General features: G+C 46.5%; 2 protein-coding genes across 5 annotated transcripts in view; both read left to right on the top strand.

The window, feature by feature from the left end:
* The window catches only part of LOC126527282 (focal adhesion kinase 1-like), an 82,207-nt gene extending 67,921 nt beyond the window's left edge, over positions 1-14,286 (top strand). For all 4 annotated transcript variants that reach the window (XM_055068645.2, XM_050175063.3, XM_050175065.3 and 1 more), the window contains 6 exons: positions 513-629; positions 2,595-2,685; positions 4,299-4,378; positions 5,254-5,454; positions 8,986-9,066; positions 9,793-14,286. In XM_055068645.2, coding sequence (XP_054924620.1) covers positions 513-629; positions 2,595-2,685; positions 4,299-4,378; positions 5,254-5,454; positions 8,986-9,066; positions 9,793-10,146 — 924 coding nt within the window. In that variant the 3' untranslated portion in view covers positions 10,147-14,286. The remainder of the gene's footprint in view (positions 1-512; positions 630-2,594; positions 2,686-4,298; positions 4,379-5,253; positions 5,455-8,985; positions 9,067-9,792) is intronic.
* Positions 14,287-21,190: 6,904 nt separating this feature from the next.
* On the top strand, positions 21,191-25,968 carry LOC126527279 (transmembrane protease serine 6-like). The gene is made up of 7 exons (XM_050175060.3): positions 21,191-21,300; positions 22,098-22,234; positions 22,676-22,764; positions 23,086-23,164; positions 23,672-23,867; positions 24,751-24,872; positions 25,625-25,968. Exons 1-7 carry the CDS (start codon positions 21,243-21,245, stop codon positions 25,781-25,783), a joined length of 840 nt encoding a protein of 279 aa, XP_050031017.1. The 5' UTR covers positions 21,191-21,242; the 3' UTR covers positions 25,784-25,968.
* The last annotated feature ends 685 nt before the right edge of the window (positions 25,969-26,653 follow it).

The following is a 26,653-nucleotide window of genomic DNA, read 5'->3' as shown; positions in this document are numbered from 1 at the left end:
GTGTTGTCGACAAGCAGTCAGCATTGTGCATCGGCAACTACACACTCAAGACTGGCGAGAGTGGCTCAGTGGCCATGGCACTGCGTTGTCAACCACAAAGTCGCGGTTACAGTCCTTGGCTGTGGTGGTCATACCATAATCTGATGTGAGCTAAATGGAAGAACACTGCTGTACTTCAAATTTGGTGGTCGTTAAAGAACACCAGGTGGTCAGCGTTAAGTTGGCACTCTGGTTAACAGCGTTTCCATAGCCACAGTGTTGCTTCGAGATGTTAAAACCCCACAAATTAATCAGCTATGCTGCATTCAGAAATACAGATGGTATGCGTTGTCATTTATCAAGCTGTGTGGAAGTAAGATCCATTTAACGTGAGCATAAACTTGAATGCAAATTGTAAGCGTAAACCTGTTTGTGAACATTGTTCTCATCTGTGCTAACGTGTGATCCTTGGACAAGGGACTCAGTCGGTGCATGGCATGATGGTGTATGTGTGGCGTTGGGAATTCGTGCAGGACAACGACACCCTAGAACAGCGGCTCCTGGAGATGAAATTGCAGATGCAGCAGCGGGAGACGGAGGAAGACTCGAGGTGGCTGAGTCAGGAGGCAACCCACTTCGACCCCCTTCCGGTGAGTCCAGCAACTGGTGCATTGCTTTTACAGTGAAGCTGCTAAGAGGAATGGAATGTAGTGTAGCGCAGCAAAAACAAGGACACAAGAACTTAAGAAATGGAACACAGAAAAATATGAAACGCAGAAGACAGCCACTTTAGTATGGCGCTGAAAGCCAGTGTGCGGCATTGTGTCCAGTATCAAATGTTGGTCAAAGAAAAGCCAGAGTCCCGAATTCTTGCTTTGAAATATAATTAGGGAGTTTTAGATCTTGCGCACTCAAGGTTGGGGAATGCAAACTGCTGGGTGTACAAAAGAATGTAAGAGGAGGATACGAAAGATTGCAAGCACTATGTGGGCTTTTGCTTATGCAAAGATGCTTAGTTGGATTATTTCTAAAACTCCCTATTATCAATGATTACAAAATAAAGTTTCCTTGTATACAGCACATTCACACACAGAAACTTATTTGCACAATTTTATGTCTCCAATTATCTATCATTTTTGTTTTTCTCATTGCGTTTTCCCAGCGTCATGTCGAAGCTCAGTTAGGGGTCTGTACGGCTGTGGCGGTGAAAGCTGACGGTGTGGTGCTTCAATGCAGCCAGCGTGGGAGCTGTCACTACAGAGCAGCTAGCAAACAAACATTGGCTAGTTGGCTAATTGCTGTCTCTTTGAAGCAGCACAAATTTTTTTTTTATGATGTTTGCAATGTGCCATCGAAGGAGGTTCATAACTTAGGTGTTTTTGAAGTGGGCTAACGTGAAAATTATTGCTCATCTTGAAACAGGACAGTGGTAAAGATGTGGACTTAGTAAAGCCACACAAGAAGATGGCTCTGTGTTATAAAACGGCATTGTGCTTCATATTTTTAGTGCTCCCTTTCTGTGTCTGCATCCATAGCGCTGGCTCGGGGTGCTATTCTGTCGTGGGATAATGTAACGACTCTGTTCCAATGCCATTCATTATTGCACTTTCTCACTGGTCGGAGCAATACTTCTCCCGCGTTATCAATGGGATCAGCCGGCCGGGAACAATGGATGATAAGCGCAGCATAACATAGAGTGGGAAGAATCGGCACATTATACCAGCCTTGGACACTGCCAAATTCCACCATCATGTCGGTTCCAATGACTGACAGGGCTGCTACACCCTTTCTTATTGGCTCAGAGCACCGAGATGGAGGAATTCAACAACACGGTGGAATTTGACGATGTCTGGTACAGCACCCCTGTTTCTGGGAGGGGATTTGCGGAATTCATGGGTTGGACAGTTTGCCCCCTTTTTGGCTTTTCTGAATGCCCAGTGCAAGTGCCTCTTGCACTCTTTCTGCACCGGTGCAGCCATACCAATTGCTTTCAAATTCAGACATTGCATTCTTAGGTACACTGCTTTCAGCATTTCTATTTGGTAAGCCTAATACTAGATGTGCTGACGTTCCGACTGTTCTTGGACTTTTTAACTGTGGGTTGTGCATTATCTAGTGCACGGCTGAAGGTGCCAAGCTGTTTGTGGTCACATATTCAACAAAATATTAAAACAAATCTCTCATTGCTTTTGGTAATTTAAGAATGTCTGCAACAGATACGCTAACTATATTAAACCCGCCGTTTCGGGGCCGACTCGGATGTTTTGTCCAATGTTAAACAAGTAATGGTGACAGAGTGCAACTTTATAGATACTAATAACTTCATAATTAATTAGCCTAATGAGCCAGGCAAGATGTTTAGCGTAATTCTTTCATTGCTGCTTGCGTAATTGGTGGATCAGAACGTGAGGCTTAACTGATGCTTTGGAAAAGCCAGCTGCGGGTTCCCCTATGGCTAAAGTTCGAAAACCTGTGTCTTGCCGATCAAGCTGAGCCACTGCTGGTGGCCACTTTGTGACGTATGTAAGGCAGGTGCAGCTCTTTCTGCGCATGGGGTTTAACGCAAGAAACCGTGCCTTCAAGGAAGTGTTTGATCACGTGCCGTTTCATTCCAGACAACACCCAATCGCCCTCGTGCATCGTGCAGTGATACTTCCGATGCAGGGAGCATAGGCATTGCGAATGGTACCAGCCCATCTTCCCCGGGTAACTGTTTTAACCTTCTTATTACCCTTCTAAGTGTCTGCTCTGTGACATCATAGGAAGTAATACCAGTTTGTGCAAGTTTGTTCTCGTGCTATATGAAAGTGCTGTTATTGAATTAACCAGGTAAATGAAGTTAACTTTAAAGGCCAATTGCACCAATATATTTGACCGTGTAAAAAGCCTAGTTTCAGATGGCATAGATACAGCAGCCTTCATGAAAAGCTTTTCTTTGGAATGCAAGTGAATCGTAATATGGGGTGTTTTTTTTTTTAGCTGCACCAAACATTTAAACGTTGCCTGCGGCAGATAGCACAATTCTAATCCTTGAGCCTAAATTTGCTCGCTGAGTTAACCATTGCTTCTACGAGAGATGAAAATGCTGAACTGATTAATTAAGATGGTTACGCTAATTTACTTTTTAATTAATTACATTATGGCACATATTTCAACCTACAAATTGTAGCTAGTAAGTTTGCAAGGCATATCGACTTGGAATGAATTCCGAGGATGGCACTGGTTTCGATATATGTGCTGTCAAACTTCCAGTAAAAATGCCTATTGTTGAACTTACATTTTTAAAGAAAAACGCTGTTTCATGCATTTGAGCACAGTAATAACTGGAACCTCAATGCATTTCATTCGACACTGAAAATTAGTATTTCGAAACTGGCGTAGTCCTGAGAATTCGTTCCAAGTGGGTACAACTTGCATACTCACTGGCTACAATTCGTAAATTTAAATATGTGCTGTTAAGTAATTCATTAAAATGTTAATTAGAGCAATCGTGTTAATTCTTCAATTAAGCTTTTTGAGTTCGCATAGAAGTAATGGCTGCCTCATAGAGTAATTTAGCTCCGGGATTAGAATTGTGCTATCTGCCGCAGGCAATTTAAAAAAATTTGGTGCAGACAAAAAAAAAACATGCCTGGTACTATTAAAAGCTTTCAAAAGCAATCTTTTTCAATAGAGTTTATGCCAGAACATTTTTGGTACGAAACCATCACTGCTCACCGGAAATGATGAGAACCAATGCAGCACCTCAGTATGACCACCGTTACGGATAGTGCCCACAGCACACTGAATATTTTGGAGGCCATGTGCTGGGATTCGCATCATAACCATTAACCACAAGGTGCATGTGTCATCTGTTTAGGCGCTATTTAAAGCCTGTTCATAAGAAAATTAAACAATTAGCAGCCGCACGGCTTTGTCAGGATTGCCTTAGTACTGTATATTACTCATTTTTTGACCAATACTGTATCCAAAGTGAAATTTTATTACAGTTAAATTAGGCCTTTAACTTTTTGTATGACGAGGCACTTAGTTTTACAGTGCTGTCTGTGAGCAGGATTTTTTACCTACTACGGTGTTGCGCTGCTAAGCTCGAGCTCGGGGATTCGATCATGGCCACGATGGCCGCACTTCAATGGGGGCACAATGCAAAAACACTTGTGTGCTTAAGATTTAGGTTCACATTAAAGAACCCCATGTGGGCAAAATTAATGCCAAGTCCCCCACTAGGGTGTGCCTCATAATCAGAGCTTAATTTTACTTCCTGAAACCTCAGAATTTCTTTTAACCAGCATTTTTACTCGTCTTTCTCTTTCCCACAGTTGTAACGAGCCCAGGACCACTCAACCAAGAGGAAGTTTCCATGGGATCACTAGAATACTCCATGGTAGATAAGAAACCTGTACGTGGCGTTGTTTCTTGCTTAACATTTGGAATTCATCCTATGTGCTTTGCTCGTTGTTGAGTGTTTTTTTTTTTTGTTGAAGCATTCATGTCTCTGTCGCACCAAGCCTCGTCTCCAGTTGCCGACAAGAACACTATAAAACTGCGTACTAGAAGAAAAGGGCTTACTCACATTTCTATTCCAACAAGAATATGCAAAGTGTATTGAGCAAGTTGCAGCAAACTCTACTGACAGGTTACTACTGACCAACTACTATTATTTTCCAATTTCGATGTTTGCATGCAGTTTTCTATAGACAGGACACAGCAAAAGGCAGCGCTTGGCAAAGAGGCTCACCAACACTCTGTTTTGCGATACCCAGCCTACTTATGCGCAACGATAATCCTTCAATCTGCCGTAACAGGGTTTTCAGCTTCCGAGAGTGAGCAGGTTACCTAAACTTTCAGATTCTTAAATTCAACACGTTACCTAAGCGAAGTTTGTACATGCCATAAACACAAAATAATGAAAGATGTTTGCTGATAATATCCATAGTGCGTAAATTGGCACAATATGGCCTGTGCTGCCATTTGTGCTACCACACTTCAAATACACATGCATACACAATATTAGGGCAGCTCCATAAGCGGCAGATTATAACAGCATGCTATATGGAGGGGTGCTTCAAGCAAATAATTAAGAAACCACCCTGTGTTCTTTTAGAAGCGGCTTGCATTTATATGTTGCGAACAGTTTATACTGCAGAGTCATTCTGAATGTTATTGGAGCAGGTTTCAGGAAAAACAGATTTTAACTCCTGGTGATTTGACAACATGTGAAATGGTATATTGAGAAATAAATTACATGCACTTGTAATGCCCCACAAAATGCAGAAAAGCCCCATTGTCCAGCAGTCGCAGCCATATCCGCCTCCCAAGCCAGAGATGATGCCGGCAGCGCAGCCTCCAACGCTGGAGACTGACCGGACCAACGACCACGTGTACGAATGCACCACCCGCGTGGTCCGCTCGGTCATGCAGCTTTCCCAGGGAGTCACTGAGGCCAGGGCGGAAGAGTACCTAGACTTGGTCAAGGTGAGCTGAACAGTGGTCCCAGTGGTATTGCCGTGCGTGCATTGTCTTACATTTTGCCAGTGACTGCCTTGCACCAGACTATCACTTATCAAGTTAACGCTTAGTGCAAGAAACATCTGCTGTAAAGGAACTTTCATGAATGTTTTTCACCAGATCTATAGCGAAAGCGACGTGTAATCAGACGGAGTGCACTTTGCAAATGGCGTTTGCAAACGTTCTTGAATGCGTGCAAGCACCAGTGATTACTCTGGAGTGTACAGTGGGACATGTATAAACAGTCGATGAACTTGACCCACAAGATCAAGTTCGGTGAGCGATGACTGTGCTTGCCACAGTCAGTCTTTTGATTGTCGCTTTTTTTCTTGGCACAAGTTTGCCCAATGAAGAGATTGACTCTTCCTTCACACTATCTGGTTTTTCACTGTCACTACATGATAATACATATTGCCTTGTGTGTGGTGTTATTTTTCCATTTTTGTCAGTTACTTTTTTCACCGAGCTATCACTGCTATCATGTCATCACTCAGTGTTCGCTGTATTTGAAATTTCATGAAGGTTTCTGCCAGTTGGTGGCAACATATTTTTGTCTAACAATCTCGAATCTATGAGAGCACTAGTGATTACTCTGGAATGCATGGTGATAGGTACCGTATTTATTCGCGTATAACCCGCACCAAAATGTGAAAAAACGCGTTTAAAAAGTGGGGGTGCGGGTTATCTGCGAATTTTTTCCTTGGGAGGGGGGGGGGGGGGTCGGCTTCACCGCAATGTGCGGCGGCCTCCCCGTGTAGTCCGCCATCCCCATCGTCATCGACGCTTGTCAAGCCGATGAAGGGCCAACGAAAGGCCAGCATTGTTGAGCCTCGCGTTAGGCGCTGTTTAGTGTACTTACCCCAGTTTGCACTGTTTGCCTGCTTTGTTTTGGCATCATGAGTGCGACTCGACGGCAGTGTTTCACAGCGAAAGAGAAGCTAAAGATTATAGCCGCTGCCGAAGAAATCGGCAACAGAGCTGCTGCAAGACAGCATGACGTCGACGAGTCGTGCATTCGCGACTGGAGGAAGAAAAAAGAGAGTCTCGAAGCAACGAACCGGGACAGGCGAGCGTTTCGGGGTCCGAAGACTGGCGCGTACCCCCACCTCGAGACGCAGCTTGCGAAGTTCATTGAGGAGCAGAGAAGTCGTGGCCACGCTGTTTCGACTGAGATGGCGCAAATGGAAGCCCTGAAGTTGGCCCGGGAATTGAACATTCCACGTGAGTTTCGTGCAAGCCGTGGATGGCTTCAGCGCTTCATGCGAAGACATGGATTTTCTATGCGGCGGCGAACAACCATGTGCCAGCGGCTTCCTGAAGCCTACGAGGAAAAGTTGTTGAACTTTCAACGATATGTGATCGCACTTCGGAAGGAGCACAGCTATTTGCTGTCTCAGGTGGGAAATGCTGATCAAACACCTGTGTACTTTGAGATGCCGATGGACACGACCATGGAAAAAAAGGGCTCCAAATCAGTCAGCGTGCTGACCGGCGGAAATGCCAAGCTGCGCTGCACAGTCATGCTATGCGCTTTGGCTGACGGCACGAAACTGCGCCCGTATGTCATTTTCAAACGCAAGACGCTACCTAGCATTCCACTGCCCCCAGGAATCGTTGTGTGTGCGGAAGAAAATTCGTGGATGAACAGTGGCCTAGTCGGTGACTGGCTTCGAGTAATCTGGGAGCGAAGACCAGGTGCCTTGCTGGCACGCCGGTCGATGCTCGTACTAGATTCCTTCAGAGGCCACTGCACTGATGCGGTGAAGGCTCGCCTTGCCGAGACCAGCACCGACCTCGTCATAATACCTGGCGGCATGACGTCCATGCTACAGCCACTCGACGTGTGCCTGAACAAGCCGTTCAAGGCACACGTGAAGCGGCTGTATGCCCAGTGGATGGCCGACGGCATTTACGCCCTCACACCGACGGGACGCGTGCGAAGGCCTGATATTCCATTGCTGTGCCAGTGGATCGTGGATGCGTGGAAAGCGATACCGGCCGATTTGGTGCGGAAAAGCTTTAAAAAATGTGCGATCAGTAATAGTTTGGATGGTTCCGAGGACGACTACGTCTTTGAGAGTGGCGATGAAGCCTCGGATGGCAGTAGTGAGAGCGGCGACGATTAAGAATCGGATAACCAGTGACGTGGTGGCGGTCGTTTGAATAAATGTTCTGAAAACGAAATGATCACTGAGTGTGAGTTGCATCTTTCTAGCGCTCATTTTTTTTTTTCAGGTAAACGTGCGGGTTATACGCGAGTTTTTTTTTTTTTTTTTCCGCCGAGTTCAAAGTTAGGGGTGCGGGTTATACGCAGGGGCGGGTTATACGCGGGTAAATACGGTATATAAATAGCGAGGAACATAGGAATAGGAATAGAAACATAGGAATAGCGAGGCTGCTCTGGCCCCACCAGCTCGGCTTGTGTCAGGGTCTCTAGTTGCAACTTTTCGCACAATACTTCACCTTACGTAGATGTCAACTACAGATGAGTGTGCCAAATTTTTCGGTGCCTTCGGATCGTATGTTTTCCCACTTAGTACGTTTTTTCTCACATTTTATTCTTCTGGAACGTAACACTGAGGTTCTACTGTACAGAAATAGACAAATAGGGTATTCATTGTGTAAAAAAAGAGGCTGTAACAAATTAACAGGTATAAAACAGCAAATTAAGAGGCATTATTAACAGGTACAATACAGGTAAATAAAGAGCCACAAAATTCTGTAAGCACAGTAAGGCATCAGCAGAAACATAGTGAAAAAGATGCTGCAGATACTACAAGCAGATGACGTAATCAGGCAAGAAGTGTTTCAGTGGCAGACTTAAAATGTGCAGGATCAGCATGAACTATGATGCTGATGGGAAGATTAATCTGTCTGGCAGTTTGTGTAAAGGAATTAAGATGGGCTGTTGCTTGTGCTATTGTTGGCGGGTAAGCAGCTTTTTCTGAGGTTCTTGCAGGCGATATCACTGCATGCTCTTATAGCTGAACCAGATAGTCGGTACTCACTGGCTTGTCTTCTACAAACGTTTCATATACAATTGTTGGCAGGCCTTTACTTTTTGCTTTTCACTCATCGCGCATGTTGAGGCATTACAGTGGGGTGGGGTATTATGTGGTACAGTCAGAACCTCAATACAACAAACATGAATATAACTAAGTAAATCTGAAATGGTTCTTGCTGATATTGCGTGTTATAATTGTGCTCTTGTAGTGAGTGTCGGATATAACAAAGGTATTCTCATGTCAGATGCGACTTTGTTGGTTCGGCTAATGTTGCAGTCATTAGCCATACGAAGACCTGCCATTATTGGCAGGTCTTGGCACCAGTGATTGTTTTTTTTTCCTGCCTTGATCAGTTGGCAATACTGTAATGATCCTGAGCTGTGTTTCGTCATGCAGGATGGCTAAATATGTACGCAGATTACATATATGTGTACACAGTCTACAGAGCTACGCAGCACCAAATTTGATGATCATGATGGCTTTTTCTTTGCAGAATGTTGGCTTGGAGTTGCGAAGCCTTTTGGCCAGTGTGGATGATCTCATGACTTTCTTTCCCCTATGGTCCAAAAAGGAGGTGAGCTTATTTGCAGTCTCTTGCTGTATGCTTCTCTGGTATATCATGGCTATGCCCTGCTCTTCACAGGGGTGATGCACAGCCCAAAGCTTGGCCAGTTGAAGAGCTAATCAAAAATATGTGTAGCACATGACACACCGGGCAATGGGTGGAATCCAAATTGAGCACTAGTCATGACGAACGGATATGTAAAGTTATTCTTCAGATGTTACCTTGTATGAAACACTAGAGAGGATTAAGTCAAGCTGTGTTAGTATGTTACACCCCTGCAACAGCAAAACAGCCACTGTTATCCTGAGAGGAGGCTTTGTACACGAAAAAAGCAAGAAAAGTTGAACACTGATGGGGATGCTACGTTGAAGTTGCTGCATTTGGCTGCCATGACGTCATGGATTTTGCCAGCGTCTACTTAAAAAGCTTTGCTTTTTAAAAAGCGTCTTAAAAAGCTATGCTGCTTTTTAAGTGTATCAAAGACTCAATTTAGCAACTTCCGATGTTCTTCCTGTGCCAGAATAGCCCAAATATGAGAAAATACTTAGAAATTTGTGATGCCATACTTAGCACAGCCAAATTTCGATTTTTTGAAAGCTAATTTTACACATATCCAATTGAGCGGAAACCTCGAACCTCTGAGGCAAACTTGACATCTTATCCAATAAAATGATTTGGAGTTTAAACAGCCAAAGCCTTGCACCAAAGGTGGTACTTTCGTGCCGTCTTAACCAGGTGGAGATGGCTCATCGCGTCCTGAGCAAGGACATGGCCAACCTGGTGCAAGCCATGAAGCTGGCCATCAAATACTCAAAGACAACGCTCGATGCCGAGTACCGCCGCGGCATGCTGAGCTCTGCCCATGCTCTCGCCATCGACGCCAAGAACCTGCTGGACGTCGTCGACTCGGTCAGACTCCGCATCCAGATGTCGCCGACGCAGGTGGCGCCCACGGCACCTCCCACGTTGGCCTCACCCGTCGCTGCACGAAATGGCCAGGCGGCGGTTGAGGACGAAGAGGCGACGTCCGCAAGCTGTGTACAACGAGAAATTCAGCAGGACTGTGAACCAAACTACGATATTGCTTAACAGATTGTATCTTATATTGTGTGTGCAGCTATTGCATGTTTGATGAGAAAGGAAAGGAAACTCGGACCGAACCACTTGCAAAGGGGCGTACAAATTTTAAGGCACTCTGTCGCGTTTGTAGTGCATTTCGCAGTTTGAGCTGCTCTTTGACTTTCTTGCAGCGAATAGGTGTGTGGCTGCAATTTTCGCTACATATGAAAGACCCTTGAAGGCATCTTCAGGTATATAGTTGCATGTAGCAGCTGGAATTTGTGAGCTGCCTCCATGTGATGTGGTGTTGCGTGTAGCTCGATAGAAGAATGAAATTCGTTGCGGTGTTGCCGAGAAGCTCATGTCTTCTGGTATAAAATGCGAACTGCACGTTTCAGGCACGGCTCGTTGCAGCAGGGATAGGAATGCATTTTCTCAATTGCAGTGCTCCTGTCATGTGTGGTGCTCTTAATGTAAAGCTGACTCGGCGCATCCGGTGTATGTAACGTTTGAGAAAATTGTCTCAAATTGTGCTGCTGTTTGTGGGGACCATGTCTGTATGTCGATGGGAAGAGATTGGGGAACATAATTTTTAGCATCTGTATACCTGCAGCTTTACTTTTGTCACAGTCGGCTGACTTTCTTTTTATTCTGTAGGACTGAAAAAAAAAAAACAAGTTTCTTTTTTTAAACGATTGAGATCCTGTTTTTACTAGGCAGAAGTTTCCACTGTTGAGTTCTTACCACTTGGCCATTTGCTTAGTTATCAAAGCTTTTGAACGAGAGAGTTCACTGCGTGTCTTGTCAAGTCTACAAACAAAACAAAGGCTGACTTTTGCCCAGCAGTGAGCACCCTCTAAATGACTTGCCTGACTGATTTGCTTGTAATTAATTTGATTGCCCTCAAAAGACCTGCCCTGTCATTTTTTTTAAGACTTATCAACATGTCTTATCAACAGTCTTGACAGATGAACTGCACAGGTGTTCAATTAACCAGAGACTCCAAGCACATGTGTAGCAGCAGCCATAAAAGCTTGCTGCAGAGCTGTTGCCACTTGTGAGTACACGTATTACCTTGAACGTTCAGTGCCTGAGTAGGAAGTGACAAATATTGATGATGAAACAGTTTCTAGTTGGGAGGAGGCGGGAGCTGTGAAAGTCGCACACACAAATGCTAAAAGACAGTGGACTAGAGTTAATACTGGGCAGCTAAGCAAAGGCAACCATCGCAGTGACGCTGTCACGTCTTCTTGTGAACTTAGTTAACAGTCTACCCTGGGTAGCTGGTAGAAGAGCACATGATGGTAGCTATGTGCTCTTTTCAAGAATTGCTTTTTCTATGCAGCTTAGCATGTGCTCTTGCTGTACAAGACCCATTTTTTACCCCGTTGTCTCCTCTTCGTCTCGGTCATTATCTAGGTTGAGCAGCTAACGAAAAAGAAAAACCATCTGTTTGCGTGACCTCTCCGGGGTTTTCTAAATGATTTACATTTATAAGGTTTTCTTGTGTTTTGTGGGCAGCAGCGCATACTAGATGGACAGCAGGTGTTAGTCTGCTTCGTCTATGCTCTGCCTTGGCAGTTGTTGTTCCTTAAAGGAGTACTGACACATATTTTCAATGTTGTATAAATTATGTCAAATGCTTCTTGCACGTAAAAGACTTTATAGTGACTCATTGGCATTATAGTGACGGCCATCAAGCAAAGCAAAATTTTCTGACGTTATGTAGTGATAAGACTATGTCCAATCTCCTTACTCATAAAAAAAAATAATGTGCAGGAACTATCAACGATGATTGTTATTATAATTGAATTGCCAAACACTTCAAGAAAACTGCTTGCTTTATTAAAAGAATGGTGCAATTGAGTGCACATATTTGTTCCAGTGAGGATATTCAGGCTAGGTTTGTCGTTTTGTTGCGTTATTTCGTAGAGAGCAGAGCCGTTAACCAGCACATCTGTAGTGGTGGTATAGGTGGACAGCAAGGGCGTCTCAAAGAGCTATAACAGTTGGCATTTGGCAACAAACGCACCACACAACTTGACTGCGCGCGTACACACTACACGTCTGTGCGAAGTCCTACCTTTGACCACCAACCTTGGGACACCAACCAGCCAACCACAGAAACGGGCAAAAGGGACAAAGAAAGCTATTCGCCCTAAAATGAGCAGTAATGCTTCATGCATTTCATCTGACTGCACTTGCTTGTGGCAGCTGCAGTGGTTGCAGGAATGGATCAAGCCAGCGCATCATGTCATCATGACGCATCCACTTTCGCATCCACGAAGCCAAAACTGGTTCATAAGAACAAGTATTGTAGTAAATTATATTTGGAGGCTGTGGTGGTCGCCACTATTTTCTTTTTTTCAGGTTTAGAACCTTCATTCGCCACAAAAATTTCACAAGTTGAAAATTTCATGTCAGTACTTCTTTAGAACCTGGCACAGGTCTATTGCTTTGCAGCAATGGCTGCATAGCATTTTTCACGGGCCACTTAAGGAAGTTCAGGCTGACTAAAGTGGCCTGTGATCTGCGATCAACATGGGAGCTAATCGTGCATTCTGCAGTGTCGCCTGTAGCAGTTGCTTTAGAGGGTCCTGTTTCTGGAAAACGGACACATTTGCCATAAAAGGCAGCAGTAGACAAAGTTTACATGCAAAGCTCACTCTTGTCAAAAGTTATCGGTGCACTTTCAGTCTTGAACCCTTTAAACTCCCAAGCCCAAGCTGTACTTGTCCTGCCAGTCTGCACCGATGTTGTCAAGGACGAATCCAGTTTGTTGCAGGTGCACTGTGCTTTGCTCTGCGGCAACCACTCAAGCACATCATCTCGTTCCGCCAATAATTGATGGCTTTGGGCTGTCATGAGTGTAGAGAAAGTTATTGCAGATGTCTGTGTAATTGAGAAAATTTATCTGTTAATGTCTTACATTTTTAATGTCTCAATTGAACACAATGGATAAACCATACAGCTGGCGCTTTTTTTTTTTAATGAAGATGTTAGGCCTACATGCAGAAAATTGACAAAGTAAATAAATTTATGAGATTTTATGCATTTTTTCAGTAAAGAACTTGGGAGTTTAAAGGTCAGGTTGAGGCCCCAGAGTTGTCGCCAAGCATTTCTCTGTCAATACTTAGACATGAAGGAACGGATCCTTGCCCTGTAAATGCGAAAGCATTTAAACATGTCTGCATTGTAGTTGGCTAAGCTAACTGCAGCCTGTGCGTCATTTAGCTACCTTCCCATTATCGAAGTGTGCAGCGCTTTATAAATATATTTAGCACTCAAAGCCACAAGGTGGCCTAGGTGTCGACACTTTTTAGAATGCTTGCGAGAGACACGCATTGTGATGGTGACCGACTTCTGCGGGTGACCGGGTTGTACATTTTTCAACTACTACAGCTGCAGCTACTTACGTCACATGTGCAGAATTTTATTTCGAGCCCTTTTATTTTGCAGCAGCAGCAGCAGCACACATGTACTGCATTCGAACTTGTCACCATTTTCACTGCCCTTCCCACAGTAACAAAACGGGTTGCACCTATCTGTTCTTGCTTTTCTTTTTACGTTGAGGCGATGCATCATTTACAATGCTATGCGCCTTTACATGGGAAAGTGACTTGCAAACAATGGTTTCTCAGTGAGTAAGTGTGGCAGAATGAAGGCAAAATGCACGCGAGGGACTTATTTAACATAGCTATATGGCAATTTTTTTTATCTTCTGCTCGGCGAAGTTCTGCTTTATTCATTGTCATAAGGCAGTGACATATACAGATGTTGTACCTCTGGTATCTATTTATCTCCCAAGCACTGTTGTCCTGCATTGTAGCAGGAAGAGATGGCCAACTGGTGATAATACGTCTTGGCACAGGAAAACGTTTCAACTAATGCAGTGTACACTTACTTCTAACTCTGGCTTGCAAAAATGGCAGCAAACTAGTCACTGTTTGAAACTTACTACGTTGTAAATCGAAACCTCAACATTTCTTTTCAACAGTAAAATTTTGCATTTTTTTTTGTAATCTGAGCTGTATACATAATAACAGCAATGGACTTGCTATATGGCCTTCCTCATGACACTCTTTTTTTTTTCTTCAATATATCGGCATGCATGTGTGTGTATGTCATGTTTACATGTTAATAGAACTTATTAAATTCAATTCGAAGTCACTGTGGGGTCTCATTTTATGTTCAGAGCACTGAGCAAGTGCTCTGTAAACTGTAGCACATTGGAAAATGCCATGCTGTAGCTCTGCAGATTACAATACTTCTGGAGAAATGCAACGTGCAGGAGAAAGCAAACGAATAGCAGGACTAGTAATGAATGTATTTTTAGGCACACTGTCATTTACAACATGCTCAAACGTACATCTTGTAAATATCTTAACCATGTAGCCCATCGGCCTGGTTTGAGCCATGTTTCATTCAAGGGAACTCCCAGTCACCAGACAGAATAGTGCGATGGCACCTGCATATATTAATGCTGTCTAAAAGATCATGCATTTGATCTTACAGAGGTAGAAAAATGTTAGTGTTATTCCATAGAGCAATGTCACAAAATAACACACAAAGGGTACAAATCAACGAAAATAACACTGAATGCAACAAGTGAATTAAGTGTGACAAACTGAAAAATGTAGATAAACAAAAGACAGCCATAAACCACAAGTGAAAATAACAAGGGGAGCCAAGGGTCTCGATTTCATTTGGTTACAACGAGATGAAGAAAACGGGTGACGCAAGCTACCTGGGTGTCGCTGTCTCTTCACTGGGGAGAATAATGCTGGGCTCGAAGGCGACTACTAGAAACGCCGGCGCTGCCGTCATTCTTGCGTCAAAATTGGGATCACGTGACATCGCTTCACCGCGGCGATAGCGCACGTGCCGAGTTTCTTCCGCTGTTTGAGAGGTTTATCTTGTTTTGATTGTTCATAAACGTTTCCCCGTGTTTAATAGTAGTGACTACGGTATTAGAACAGAAAGAGAAAGAACTGCTCGTGGTATTTGAAATGCTTGTTAATACGATCATCGCGGAAAATGTCCAGCCAACTTACCCAATTAAGGCCAGATTTGTTTTTGTTTTGATCGGATTGTCCGTTTAGAATGCAGTCACAGGACTTCATATGTGCAGAAGTACAGCAAAAGTACACTGGTCAAGATATCTTTTATTTTCGGCAATCTTACTCGGTTTAGATCACTCGATGACCGCGGAAACTCGCTGTCAGACCGCTGGAGTGAGGAAACGCGGCAGCAGCAGCGAGCGAACTGACCTTCGTGCTACCTCTCGCTTCAACGCGAAGTAAGCGGCGAAAAGACGGCGCACACGAAGGTAGCAGCACTCGGCGCCCCGCAGTCTGTCCACATCGCATATCGTTTTCAAGATGGGGAGGCCGCGCCGTACGCAGCAGCCGCCGGAGTTGAACGACGCCCCACCCCGTTTCTCCTCTCGCCCCGGTGCCCCTTGCGCGACGTAAGACGGCGCGCTTCCTCCCCGCTTTGCTCCATTTCGCGCCAAAAATTGAGCCGTGGTCGTCGGGTGACCCTCGGAAGTTGCACTCGCACGTACAGCATACGGCGACGGAACATTACGGCGTCGCCGACGGCAGAAATGCGCCTGGAGTGTCCATATAGTTGCTATTGCATTAAAAGGCGGATGGAAGGTCGTTTCAGTTCTAGCTTTGCCTCTTCAACTTTCCCACTGCTGCTGCTGTGGCTACTGCTGTCTGGCACACGGCGTCGGAAGGTGGTTTAGAGCGTGTACATACATGGAAGGAGCGTGGCAGGGAAGAGAAGAGACGCGAGAAACTCGTTTGCACCTCACCGCGTCGAATGCGCACAATGCCCTCTGGAGCTCCCTGGGCGTCGCTGTCAAGAGGCTAACTCTTGACAGCTGTAATTATCCGTGACCCGCCCGGTTCCTGGGGTGAGCGTCGCCGTACCTCGTCGTAACCGCGCGAACGCGCTCGTGCCACTGCTCGCGCGTTCGTCGTCGTCGTCTTCCACAGCTGGCTCCGATGTCGCTAATCATGCCAGCGTTCCCATACTGCCCTCTGCAAAGGCGCTAACGGCTCTGGCACACTGCCAGTCGGTGCGGTGATTTCGGTCTCAAATTCTTTGCCTCAAGCGCTCAAATTTGCATGAATGAGTGTCGCAATATTCGGACATCATTTTTTAAAGGCGAAAGCCTTATATGCCCCATGAAGCGCAAAATCTGGCCCACGTGACCAAGTGATGACGTCACGTTCCCGGCGCTGCACCTGCTGCTGCTCGCACTGCGGAATCCGGCGGTGAACAGCCACGGCGTCGGTCCTACTTCCAAAATTGGATTATGGTGGATTAAGATTTGTACAAATTAGAGCAAGGTGGATTAAGGTTGGTACAAATTAGATTAGTGATTACGGGGTTTTACGTGCCAAAACTACGGTCTCATTATGAGGCCCGCCGTAGTGGGGGACTCCGGATTAATTTCAACCACCTGGGGTTCTTTAACGTGCACGTAAATCTGAGAACATTGGTGTTTTTGCTTTTTGCCCCCATCGAAATGCGGCCGCCGTGGCCGGGATGTGATCGCGCGACCTCGTGCTTAGCACCGCAACACAAAAGCTACTAAGCAAACACGGCGGGTCACAAACTAGAGCAATGTGGAGTTTTAATTTAAGGTGATAACTTAGACAAGTCCGTATGATTTCGCATACAAATCACGTAAGGATTTCGGGCACAGCTTCGGGCCCACTTAGTGCAGTGGTACGTTCCTCGAGGTCCGCCAAGGACCCGTCGTCGTCGGTGGGGATCGGGCAACTCGGTTCACCGCTGTGCAAACTACCTGATGACATTGAGCACGCGATGTATCACTGTCGTCGCTATACCACCGCGCAGTTCTTAGCAGCAAAATCTTTACTTGCATGGTATATGGGAAAAAAATATAGGCTGGGGATTTTCTAGGGTCCTGGGAAAAGAGTGGAAAGGGAATCATGAATCACGAAGGCCTTGCTGTTATATATGCTTAGTCCAGTCAGGTCTTATATAGACGTTACTTGATATTTCGTTAGTCATCTGGGCTTCATCTGTCTATCTGGTAATTCTCTATATATTTTGGCTTCTCCACATCTTGTATTCTTCTTCATATAATTTCAAACGCCGAAGTAGCAAGCCCTGGATATATAGCGGGGCTTCAGGTTTTATTAAACACTTTCTTTCTCTGTCTCCTTCTTTTTCTTAGCGGCCCGTTAGCCCTTAGCAATATCAAACACGGTAAGGACTACGATCTCGTTCTTCAAGCGATCTGATTTTTTTCTTCTTCTTTTTTTAATAGCTGTAAGGAAGTCACGTCATGTTCAGGGACTCCTGCATCTGTGCAGGCACGGGAAGTTGCAATTTTGTGCCAGTCGACTATCCCGTTTGGAAGGATGTGTGGCAAATTTCATCGCTGGATCGTACTTGCAATTTTTTTTTTTTGAAGCTACTTTAATCAGGTGCACACGAGAAGCTGCCTACAAAAGATTCGTTCTTATCAGCGGAAGTATACTCGGAAAGATTTTAACAAAGTACAGTCATACACGTAGTTAGCTAGTTCTTGCTCTTCCAACGAGAGCACCCTGGGGCGTCGCCAGAATGTCGTCTGCACCGTTGGGAACATCTGTTCAAAACCACTTATATACTTTGATTCATGCATAGCAGGGAATGCTTCCAAAAAGGCCTTCGCCTTGGACGCCCTGCCGACGTAGAACTGTAGATAAATGGCATTTACTACCGTTCTCTATTGGGCTACCCGAAAAAAAAAAAAGAAGGCTGTTTGTGTATCTGTAACCGTGCATTTATTATGCCTGAAAGCAAGCTTGAGAAGGTAAAAAAAATGTAGCGGAAACGTACTTCGCTAATCGCGGAACTGCGACTTCTGTAAGTTACATGCTGATAATTGCCGTTATACACCGCAGTTTAACTTTCTACGGCACGTTTCTAAGGCAACACCGCATTCACTAGAGGCGCTTTTGTACCGCTTTGAAGCATCGAACTCGTGGCTGAGTGGTAGCGTCTCCGTTTCTCACTCCGGAGACCCTGGTTCGATTCCCACCCAGCCCATCTTGCAAGTTGTTCTTTATTTATGGAGTGCCTGCCGGTATTTATTGCTCACGACCAACACCGCCGACACCGACTTTTCTACGACACGAGCTCCTTAACGCTGTCGCGTTAAAAACATGGTGGAAGCTTTGACTGATTGACTTCTTACGCTTCTCAGCAGCTGCAGCTTATGTAACCGCAACGTTTACCGGGAAACGCTGGCGGCGAACACTATGCACGAAGGCGAGCTTTCTGGTAGAAACGCGGCCTCTTGCGTGCACGGGCCGGTACCGGAGGTAGTGCACAGCCGCGCCAAAAAAATTTCAGCATTCTCAGGTTTCTGTTATTGTTTCGCACTTTCAATGTGTAAGTCTGAGAAGATTTCAAATGCAAAGGCATGCGCTGTTGGTGTTTCGTGACATTTGTTTGTGGGCTGTCGTTCTGAGCTATATTTTTGGAATTTTGACATTCTTGACAAAGCTATAATTTTGGAATTTCTTGTGAAGAATGTAAATCAAGGTATGATCAACTTTAGTGATATAATGGTGTGGCAATATAACCCGCATGTACCGCATTTCATATAGCAAGGTGTGACATATACGCGCATATACGTAAGTATGTGCGGAAATTTTCGCTCACGGACCACTCCCCCGACGTCGGCACCGGGTTTTTCTGCGACAAGGGACCCTTGAAGCTGTCGCGTTAAAATTTCGCCGACGAGTATACGATACTCGCTAATGCGACATTTGGGCGCAGCTCTAACGTGTTTTTGTTTCACTCTTTATTGGCTGTCGCGGACAGCCGGTCTCGTGCGGCACATTGCAGACGGAGCGAAGTGTGACGCGACTGCCTCGCTAGTCTGAAGATCGCGAGAGGAAGCGCGTGGGTGACGCGTGGGCGCGATTCACAGCAGCCGCCGCCGCCCACAGAGCTCCCCAAACGACGCGCGCTACACTGGCGTCATCTCGTAGCCATCGCCGCCGCACTATACGCCTTTCTTCTCGCCCGTTCGCCATACCCTCCTCCTCTGATTTCCGCCGCCGCACCCTCCTCCTGCTCCTCCTCCGACTTCCTCCTCGCGTCTTTCATCCCTCCGCAGCGTTGCGCGTTTGCTCTCATCTTTCGCTCTGCTCATTCGCTCGGTTACGAGGTAGAGGAACGCCCGCGCTCACCCCAAAAACAGGCGCTGCGCTCCTAAAAAAAAAAAAGAGAGAGAGAGAAGAAATTTATCGGCCCTTCCATTCTGTGAAGGACGAGCAGCGAAGCTGCGGTGTGTTTTACCTCAATCCACGCATTTATGTATATATAGGTATTGCTATTATTATTATTGAAGGACAGACAACGAATACATCTTTTGACTGCGGAGTGATTTATTCTTTAAAAAATGTAAATAATGGGGTTTTACGTGTCAACACCACTTTCTGATTATGAGGCACGCCGTAGTGGAGGACTCCGGAAATTTGAACCGCCTGGGGTTCTTTAACGTGCACCTAAATCTAAGTACACGGATGTTTTCGCCTCCATCGAAAAGCGGCTTTGTACAGATCTATCAAGAAATTCATGATTTACTCTGTCTTTAACAAAGAAAGAAAATATTGTCTTAGGGCACTAGGGAAGTTCGAGGAATTAATGACTCCCGCTGGGAGTCCGTTCCAGCTTTCAATGCCTGTGAACTGTAGCATACGCTCTCCGTATATATTGCTACACGGTGCGAGATTAAAATGACCTGCAGTTACATTTCTTCTACAACGCGAAGACGAGTAAAATACGGATGAGCTCAATGGGTGGTTGAATCTAACAACCCTATAAACACACAATGAAATCCTCTGCTGACGTAAATATAGTCAAATGGTAATGTGTGATATTGGTGGAATAATGGGACCGCGTGATCGTAGTTCTTAGAATGAGACACAATTCTAATTGCGCGTTCTTGGAGCTTAATAATCGGATTTAATATGGTTTTATACGCCCATCCCTACGAGTCGATGAAATACCTGAAGTGACTTTCAATAAAGCAAAATACATAAGTAGTAAAACTGAGGTGTCAAAGTACTCGCGGGTTAGAGTTAAGCCGTAGATGCTAATCTGGAGCAGACGCTGTTTGTGATCTTCCCATTGCAGGTGCTCATCAAAAATCACCCCGAGGTATTTGTAAGAACTTGACTGATCCAATGGGATGTTATTTATATGTATGTTTAAAGGTGTGGTATCTACTGTTTTGAAGCGTGATTGGAAAAGAGTGTATTTTGGTTTCCTTGTTTTAATTGTTAATTTGTTAATAAATTTCGGCGTAATCATAGCGTCGTCTTAGGGGCCAATTTCAGTATGATTTTTTTCCCGATGTACCTACATTATAGATTGAGAGCTACAGAGCATTCGCGAGAAAAGTGGAAACGAAATTTTTTTTTTTTTCGTGCACGACGCAATGCGTAGTCGGACGGACATCGACCACCGACGGAGGGTATTTATTTATTTATTTATTTATTTATTTATTTATTTCACGTATTTCAAGGCCCGAAGGCGTTACTGAAAGGAGTGGAGTCGAAAACAAGAAGTAATGCAGTAAAAATACAAACAAGAAGTATTGACAAAAATATTCACAAAAGGCATTCTGAACAGCGGTCTTGAAGCGGTTTTACTGCAGCGGTTTTACAGCTTCGCTGTAAAAATGCTACGACGGCCCACAGAGGCTTCTTTCACTGCTAGCATCCACAGGAAATAGGAACGCTAACTCTGTGCCCATCTAAGATCCCCATTTCCGCTTAATTCGTTGACGAAATGAAGAATTCACTGATTGCGTCGATGACTCGCTGCAAAAACGGCAACTGTCGGTTATCTGAGGTGCCCTTCTTCTTTTCGATCAAAAAGAAATATTATCTTGGCACCGTACGTGCTCGAAGTCATGACTGAACTGGTGTTTAATCTTCTGATACCGAGAATAACAGAAGCTTAAGATAAATAAAGAGGGAGAAACCAAAGAAAGTGGAAAGGGAATATGCCTATAAAGAGCAGCGCTGGATCGCGGCGATTCACACACCGATCGACCGCCAACTGACCGCCGGGACGCCATGGATCTGCTTATGCTAGTCAACCTGATCGCCTTCTGCTGCATTTCTGGCCTGTCTGGTGAGTCCTTTATTCTTACGAACAGTTAATTGAATCTAATTCTAATTGAGACATCACTGTCGGATGTACAGCTGTATCGCCCGGTTGCCGTGCTGCTGAGTCCAGTAGTCTGAAACAGTCGACGTCAACTTATGTGGGTCGTATGCAGTGTATAGTAGGGCGTAGCGCTTGCTCTCCACCTGTCCCATGTCTACGTAATTCATGTTTAAAGAACCGACTTCGTTTGTCCTCGGCAAGTCTTTCAGGGCGACAGCAACTGTGGGTTCTTTGCTTCGAAGCAGTTTTTTTTTTTTTTTTTCGCGCTTTTGCTGGCCTAGCTGTTAAGCACGAATGCAGGCACCCAAGTATATATGGGCGCTCATTGCGGTTAACGTATTCATAACTTTTTTTTTTTTTTTTCGGGGGGGCGGGGGGGCAGTTGTCTAGTGTTGAGGGCGACTGTTGCACTTGTGCGTAGTCTTCACGTCCATCGAGGACGCAGCCTCTCACCGTGGGAAAACTAGACATGGTGGCGATGTCGACGTCAGTGTCCCGTATTGTTACGTGTATGCTTTTCGCCGGTGGTCGTGCTTCGCAAGTGTTTGGCGTTGGTCGCTAATCGCCTCCTCTCGTCGGGCTAGTACCAAGATGCCCCGCCTCAATGACGTCAATGCCCACAACCTATACGTGCGTTGATCTCTTGGCGCATATCCATCTAAAGTACCCCTTGACATGTTCAGAATTTCTAGGCAGCCACATATTTCCTCTACGACGGTGAACCGCGCACGCGACCCCGATGCGTATTTTCTTTGTTCCAGCGGCCTCGTACCCCTACAAGCCCTACTGCCTGCCATGCGTGCCTCGTAACTGTGGCAGGCCCCGTGACCCCTGGGACGGGCTGCCCGGACGCACCTACGGCGGCGCAAACTCCACGAGGGGGCGCTACCCATGGCACGTGAGTTCAGTCCATTAATTTCTAGCCCGCAGTCCACTACGTACAAAACTTATCGCGGCTAGGTGGCCTGTGCACCACCCGGTTTAAGGGGTTCAGCCTTATTCCTCCACCGGAGTACGCTGATACGCGACGACGTGCAATGCGCATGGCATTTCACCTGCAATTCGATGAACAGCTGTAAGCTCGCAGGGAAATGACATAGGCTTGAGAAGGGCATTCCGTGACCCGAGCAGTCTTCAAAAGTAAGTCTTCGATAGCCTTTTCTCGGTCTGCCTAACCTTATTCGGCAAATTTGGTCCGCAGTGCTCATGTTGTTCTAAGCGCAATTCTAGCTTTCTCTCCCGACGTCTTAGTGCACGTTCGCTCGGTCATTGCGCCGCATATGCTGTGTGTTCCTTGTGGCGTGCGAGCCCACTATTGTATGCCTCTTTCCTTGTGCAGGCCATTGTCTACGCCGACGGTGCCCCTGTCGGCGGCGGCGCCCTGGTCTCCTGCAACTTTGTCCTGACTACGGCCCACCTCGTGCAAGAGTGAGCATTCCGGTGGCTTGTGCTCGGCCGCAATTCCAAAACTATATCGCCATTTCATTACACATCAACAACACGCTTCCCTTCATTATACCTTGACAGCCGTTGTGGGCTGGCACCCCCACATGTTCCGCTACAAGGCGCACTGCTTACCATCACGGCTCACTTCAACATTATATACGAACTACGTTGCGCTTTGCCGAGTCTTCGGCCGCCCGCTCCTTGTTTGTTATCCATGCCACTTTCGCCCTGCACCTACTTTCTTCCGTTCCCTATTTCACCCCCCTATCAGCGTCCATTGCTGACTATTCTTTCCCTTTACAGCTACCGTCCAACTAAGCTTCAGGTGAAGCTTGGCAAGGTCGACCTGGACAAAGAATCTCCCACGGAGCGCACTTACGCCGTACGTATGCGCAATCCTGCTCTCCCTACTTAATTCATTCTGTTCATTTCGTCTCGCCTAAGCGTTACTGCCAACTGGGGAGAATTGACATCTACCTATGGTCTTGAAACCGGTTCTAGCTCTCAAACTATCCTTGCGACATCGGGCGCAGTGTTAAAGCAAGTAGGAACCCGGTAGCAGGCGCATCCCGATTATTTCGAAATTTGACTACCTCGGAGCGCGGCGTTCCAGCTCTTTGTAGACCAGTGGGGTGACCATTGCACGCAACCGTTATTTGTTCTTCGCCAACCCATCCACGGATACTGGGCGCGCGCGGTCTCGTTATTACGGATAACGACCACACAACTCGCAACCCTTGACGATTCACCTGTTTGCGTTGGCAAAGCTCTGACATCGCGACGCATCTGCAGCAACCGCGGAAAATTTGGCGAGATTCCAGCGTTTCTTAGTCGTCGTTCTTCCTTGCGCTGTTCATCCTCCGTTGTGACGAACCTTTGCTACGTGCAGGTGTACCGGCGTGTGCTGCACCCCCGCTGGGACCCCGAGCGCGACATGTACAGCTACGACCTGGCCCTGCTGCAACTGGAGCGCGAGGTGGACTTCGGCTCGACCAACGGCTTCATCAACCCCGTCTGCCTGCCGGAGCCACGCGTCGACGTTCAAGGCTGGCTGACGCTCACCGGCTTCGGATACGACGACAAAGGCGAGTGCAAGTTCCGCCGGTATAATAGCTCCTACGCCATTTGTGCCGTGCAACCCTCCTCCGTATAAAAAGTCCGTTAGCGTGATTGTTCCAATACTATTGCACGCACGCAACGAGGACCCGACTCGTTACCTTTCCGGTCTCTGTGCGATATAACACCTGAAAGGTAACGAATCGTAGATTATCGCGTAACGCCCGTGCCTATGGTAAAATGGCATTTCTTTCCTATCATTCGAGCCATCGTCGGCCGCGTGACCTCAGCCATGGCGTCGGCTTCGGGTGACGCATGTCATCTGGTTCGTGATTCGCGCAAGTTGCCCGTTTGTGACCCGCTCGACGCGAATGGGAATGGTCCATCACCCCCTCGACGTTCGGTGTCGCATTTGAGCGCAGGCATCCGCCGGCACTTTCATCAGCTTTTCTTACGAACTGCTGTATCACTGTCTAAATTCAACGACGTGCCGCGACATGGAGGCTGGCTGACCTCCCACGTGGCGGTGTAGCAATTGGGACGCTTTCTCGCGTAAAGCCCAAGGGGGGGGAGGGGGGGGGGGAGGGGGGTCTTTCACTCCTGCTCAGTTGTCTTCCTCAATGTCGTTCTGTCTACTTCATTGTCCCATATCCGCGTTTTCTTCCTCTTCTATACTACAGCGTCGATCTGCTGTTCTGCGCAGATATTGCACCCTCTGCAACATGGTTATTTATGATTAAAAGGTAAAAAAACCCGGGGCACTTCGCCGACCAAATAAAGACTTAAAAGAAAACAAGACGTTTCGGCTCCCACACGGGAGCCTTGTTCACAGGTAAAATGTCTTATGTGTACCTATACCCGTCTAACTATCTACTCGTCGATGACTCATTTTCTGTACTCGTCGATGTGCAGGCCGCCGCAACAACGTGATGCAAGAAGTGAACATTGAGAAGCTCGGCGGCGACCAGTGCCCCCTGTTCAGGAACAAGCCCTACGCCTTCTGCGCACTGGGCAAGAAAGCCGGCATCTGCACGGTGCGTACGCGCGGCCGCCCCTGTTCCGAACCGAGACAGAGGGTATACCGCAAGAAGTGCAGACATCCAGCTCTGCTAATGTGCTATTCTGGACAGTCTTACTCCGCCATATTGTCGAATTCGTCGGCTCCAATTGGCTCGCAGGACAGTTCCGTATTGACTTTCTGTTTGAAAAACCGTGCCGTAATTCCAGACCATGCGTATACGTTTACGGTCGTGAATACATCGCTGGACCCACCAGGGAGAATTAGGTGCAAAAATTCGGAGCCTATAGTCATCACAAGCGCGGTAAATTCGTGGACATAGGCCTTCACCACCTCACGGGCAAGTAGGCATCACTAGCCGCTGGTAACATGGCACAGTACCTCTAGTGTACAAGAACCATTCACCTGAAGGACCCGCTGAGAGCTGCCGCGTACCAGCGCCCTGAACTGTCCTGCGACCACGTAAGGCCTAGTTCCCAAGTTCGAACGCGAGGGTCGGCGTCAGAGGCACGGCTTGTTCTTGTTACCTAGCGAAATGGCGCAACCCACTCTGGGGGATCCGGCTGAGAAGGAACTGTTAGCGTTTACTTTGAATAAGTTAGGGTGACATACGTATCTTGTAATTGGGATTTAAAGTGCCGGGGCTCACTGATGCTACATGCACCTCCGTCTTCTTCCTCTGTGCCGGAATAGCACTTCATTGTACCGTATACGGGGTGCACGGTCGGGGTTGCTTCGGCTGTCGATGCTCATGGACTCTGTTTGCAGGGCGACCGCGGCTCCCCGGTAGTGCAGATGGCGCCGACCGGTGAATTCACGCTCGTGGGCGTCGCCAACGACTACCAGTGCAAGGCGGGAGGAAGCGACGTCTACACGCAGATCTCGTACTTCCTCACGTTCGTGTGCAACGTTCCCGTCGAGGTCTAAGACGCGCCAAGCCCAGCGCCCGAACCTCTCATCGCCATCCGCATTGTCGCTATGCTTGTACAAGTCCCATACGCCGCTGCGCGCGCAGTCACCTCGCCTCATCTCAAGCCACCTGTATAGACGAGACCATACTTCGCAAATCGGTGTAACGCGACTGGTCGATCAATAAACAAAAGCTGGGCGTATACGTCGTGTTGTGCTTGCTTTCTGAGTGACCAACCAGTATTGGGCTTCCATTGTAGCATCGTGCCGGGTGGATGACAATTCATCACCCACAGTTCAAATTCTGCTGCACTGACTTTTCATATTCATTAACCGGAAGAGGACCGCACAGGGACACTTACAAACAGCATAAATTGGAACGGACGCCTAGCATATATTACGCATAATTAGATGGAAGAGCGACGTGTAATGGCTCTGTATAGCTAGCTTCTACGCACAACCACTGTATCAGTTTTGGTGTCTCAAACTGCTATAACTAATACAGGTCGACCTGCAAACGAAACTACAAGGCTTAAACGGAGCTTTGGAGTGGTTTCTGAATTGATGGGTTCTGAATTTGTGCTGATAATGTACATCCAACAATTCCTGATTCTAATAGCTGTTCCGCCGAAAATTATACTCGGATTACATATTCAGTGCAATTTTTAATCTTGTACAACCGACCTCCTTCTGCTGGCCTCCTGGTGAGATCAACTGGTTCAGCGACCTCGTCGGTCCCGTGTTGGATTCTTGACCAGAGGCCAAATTCGCGAAACATAGTGGGCAATGATCGTCAACCTCTAGCATCAGGATCGGTTTCGAAGAATTCCAGCGTCACAATCTTTTGTGAACACGGGCCGCAAATGACTAACTTCGAAGCTTAATTTG

This window comes from Dermacentor andersoni, chromosome 9 (genome assembly GCF_023375885.2).
Source record: "Dermacentor andersoni chromosome 9, qqDerAnde1_hic_scaffold, whole genome shotgun sequence".
Classification (NCBI taxonomy): Eukaryota; Metazoa; Arthropoda; class Arachnida; order Ixodida; family Ixodidae; genus Dermacentor; species Dermacentor andersoni.
The sequence above is the reverse complement of the archived record's forward strand: the minus strand, read 5'-3'. Positions and strand labels throughout refer to the sequence as shown.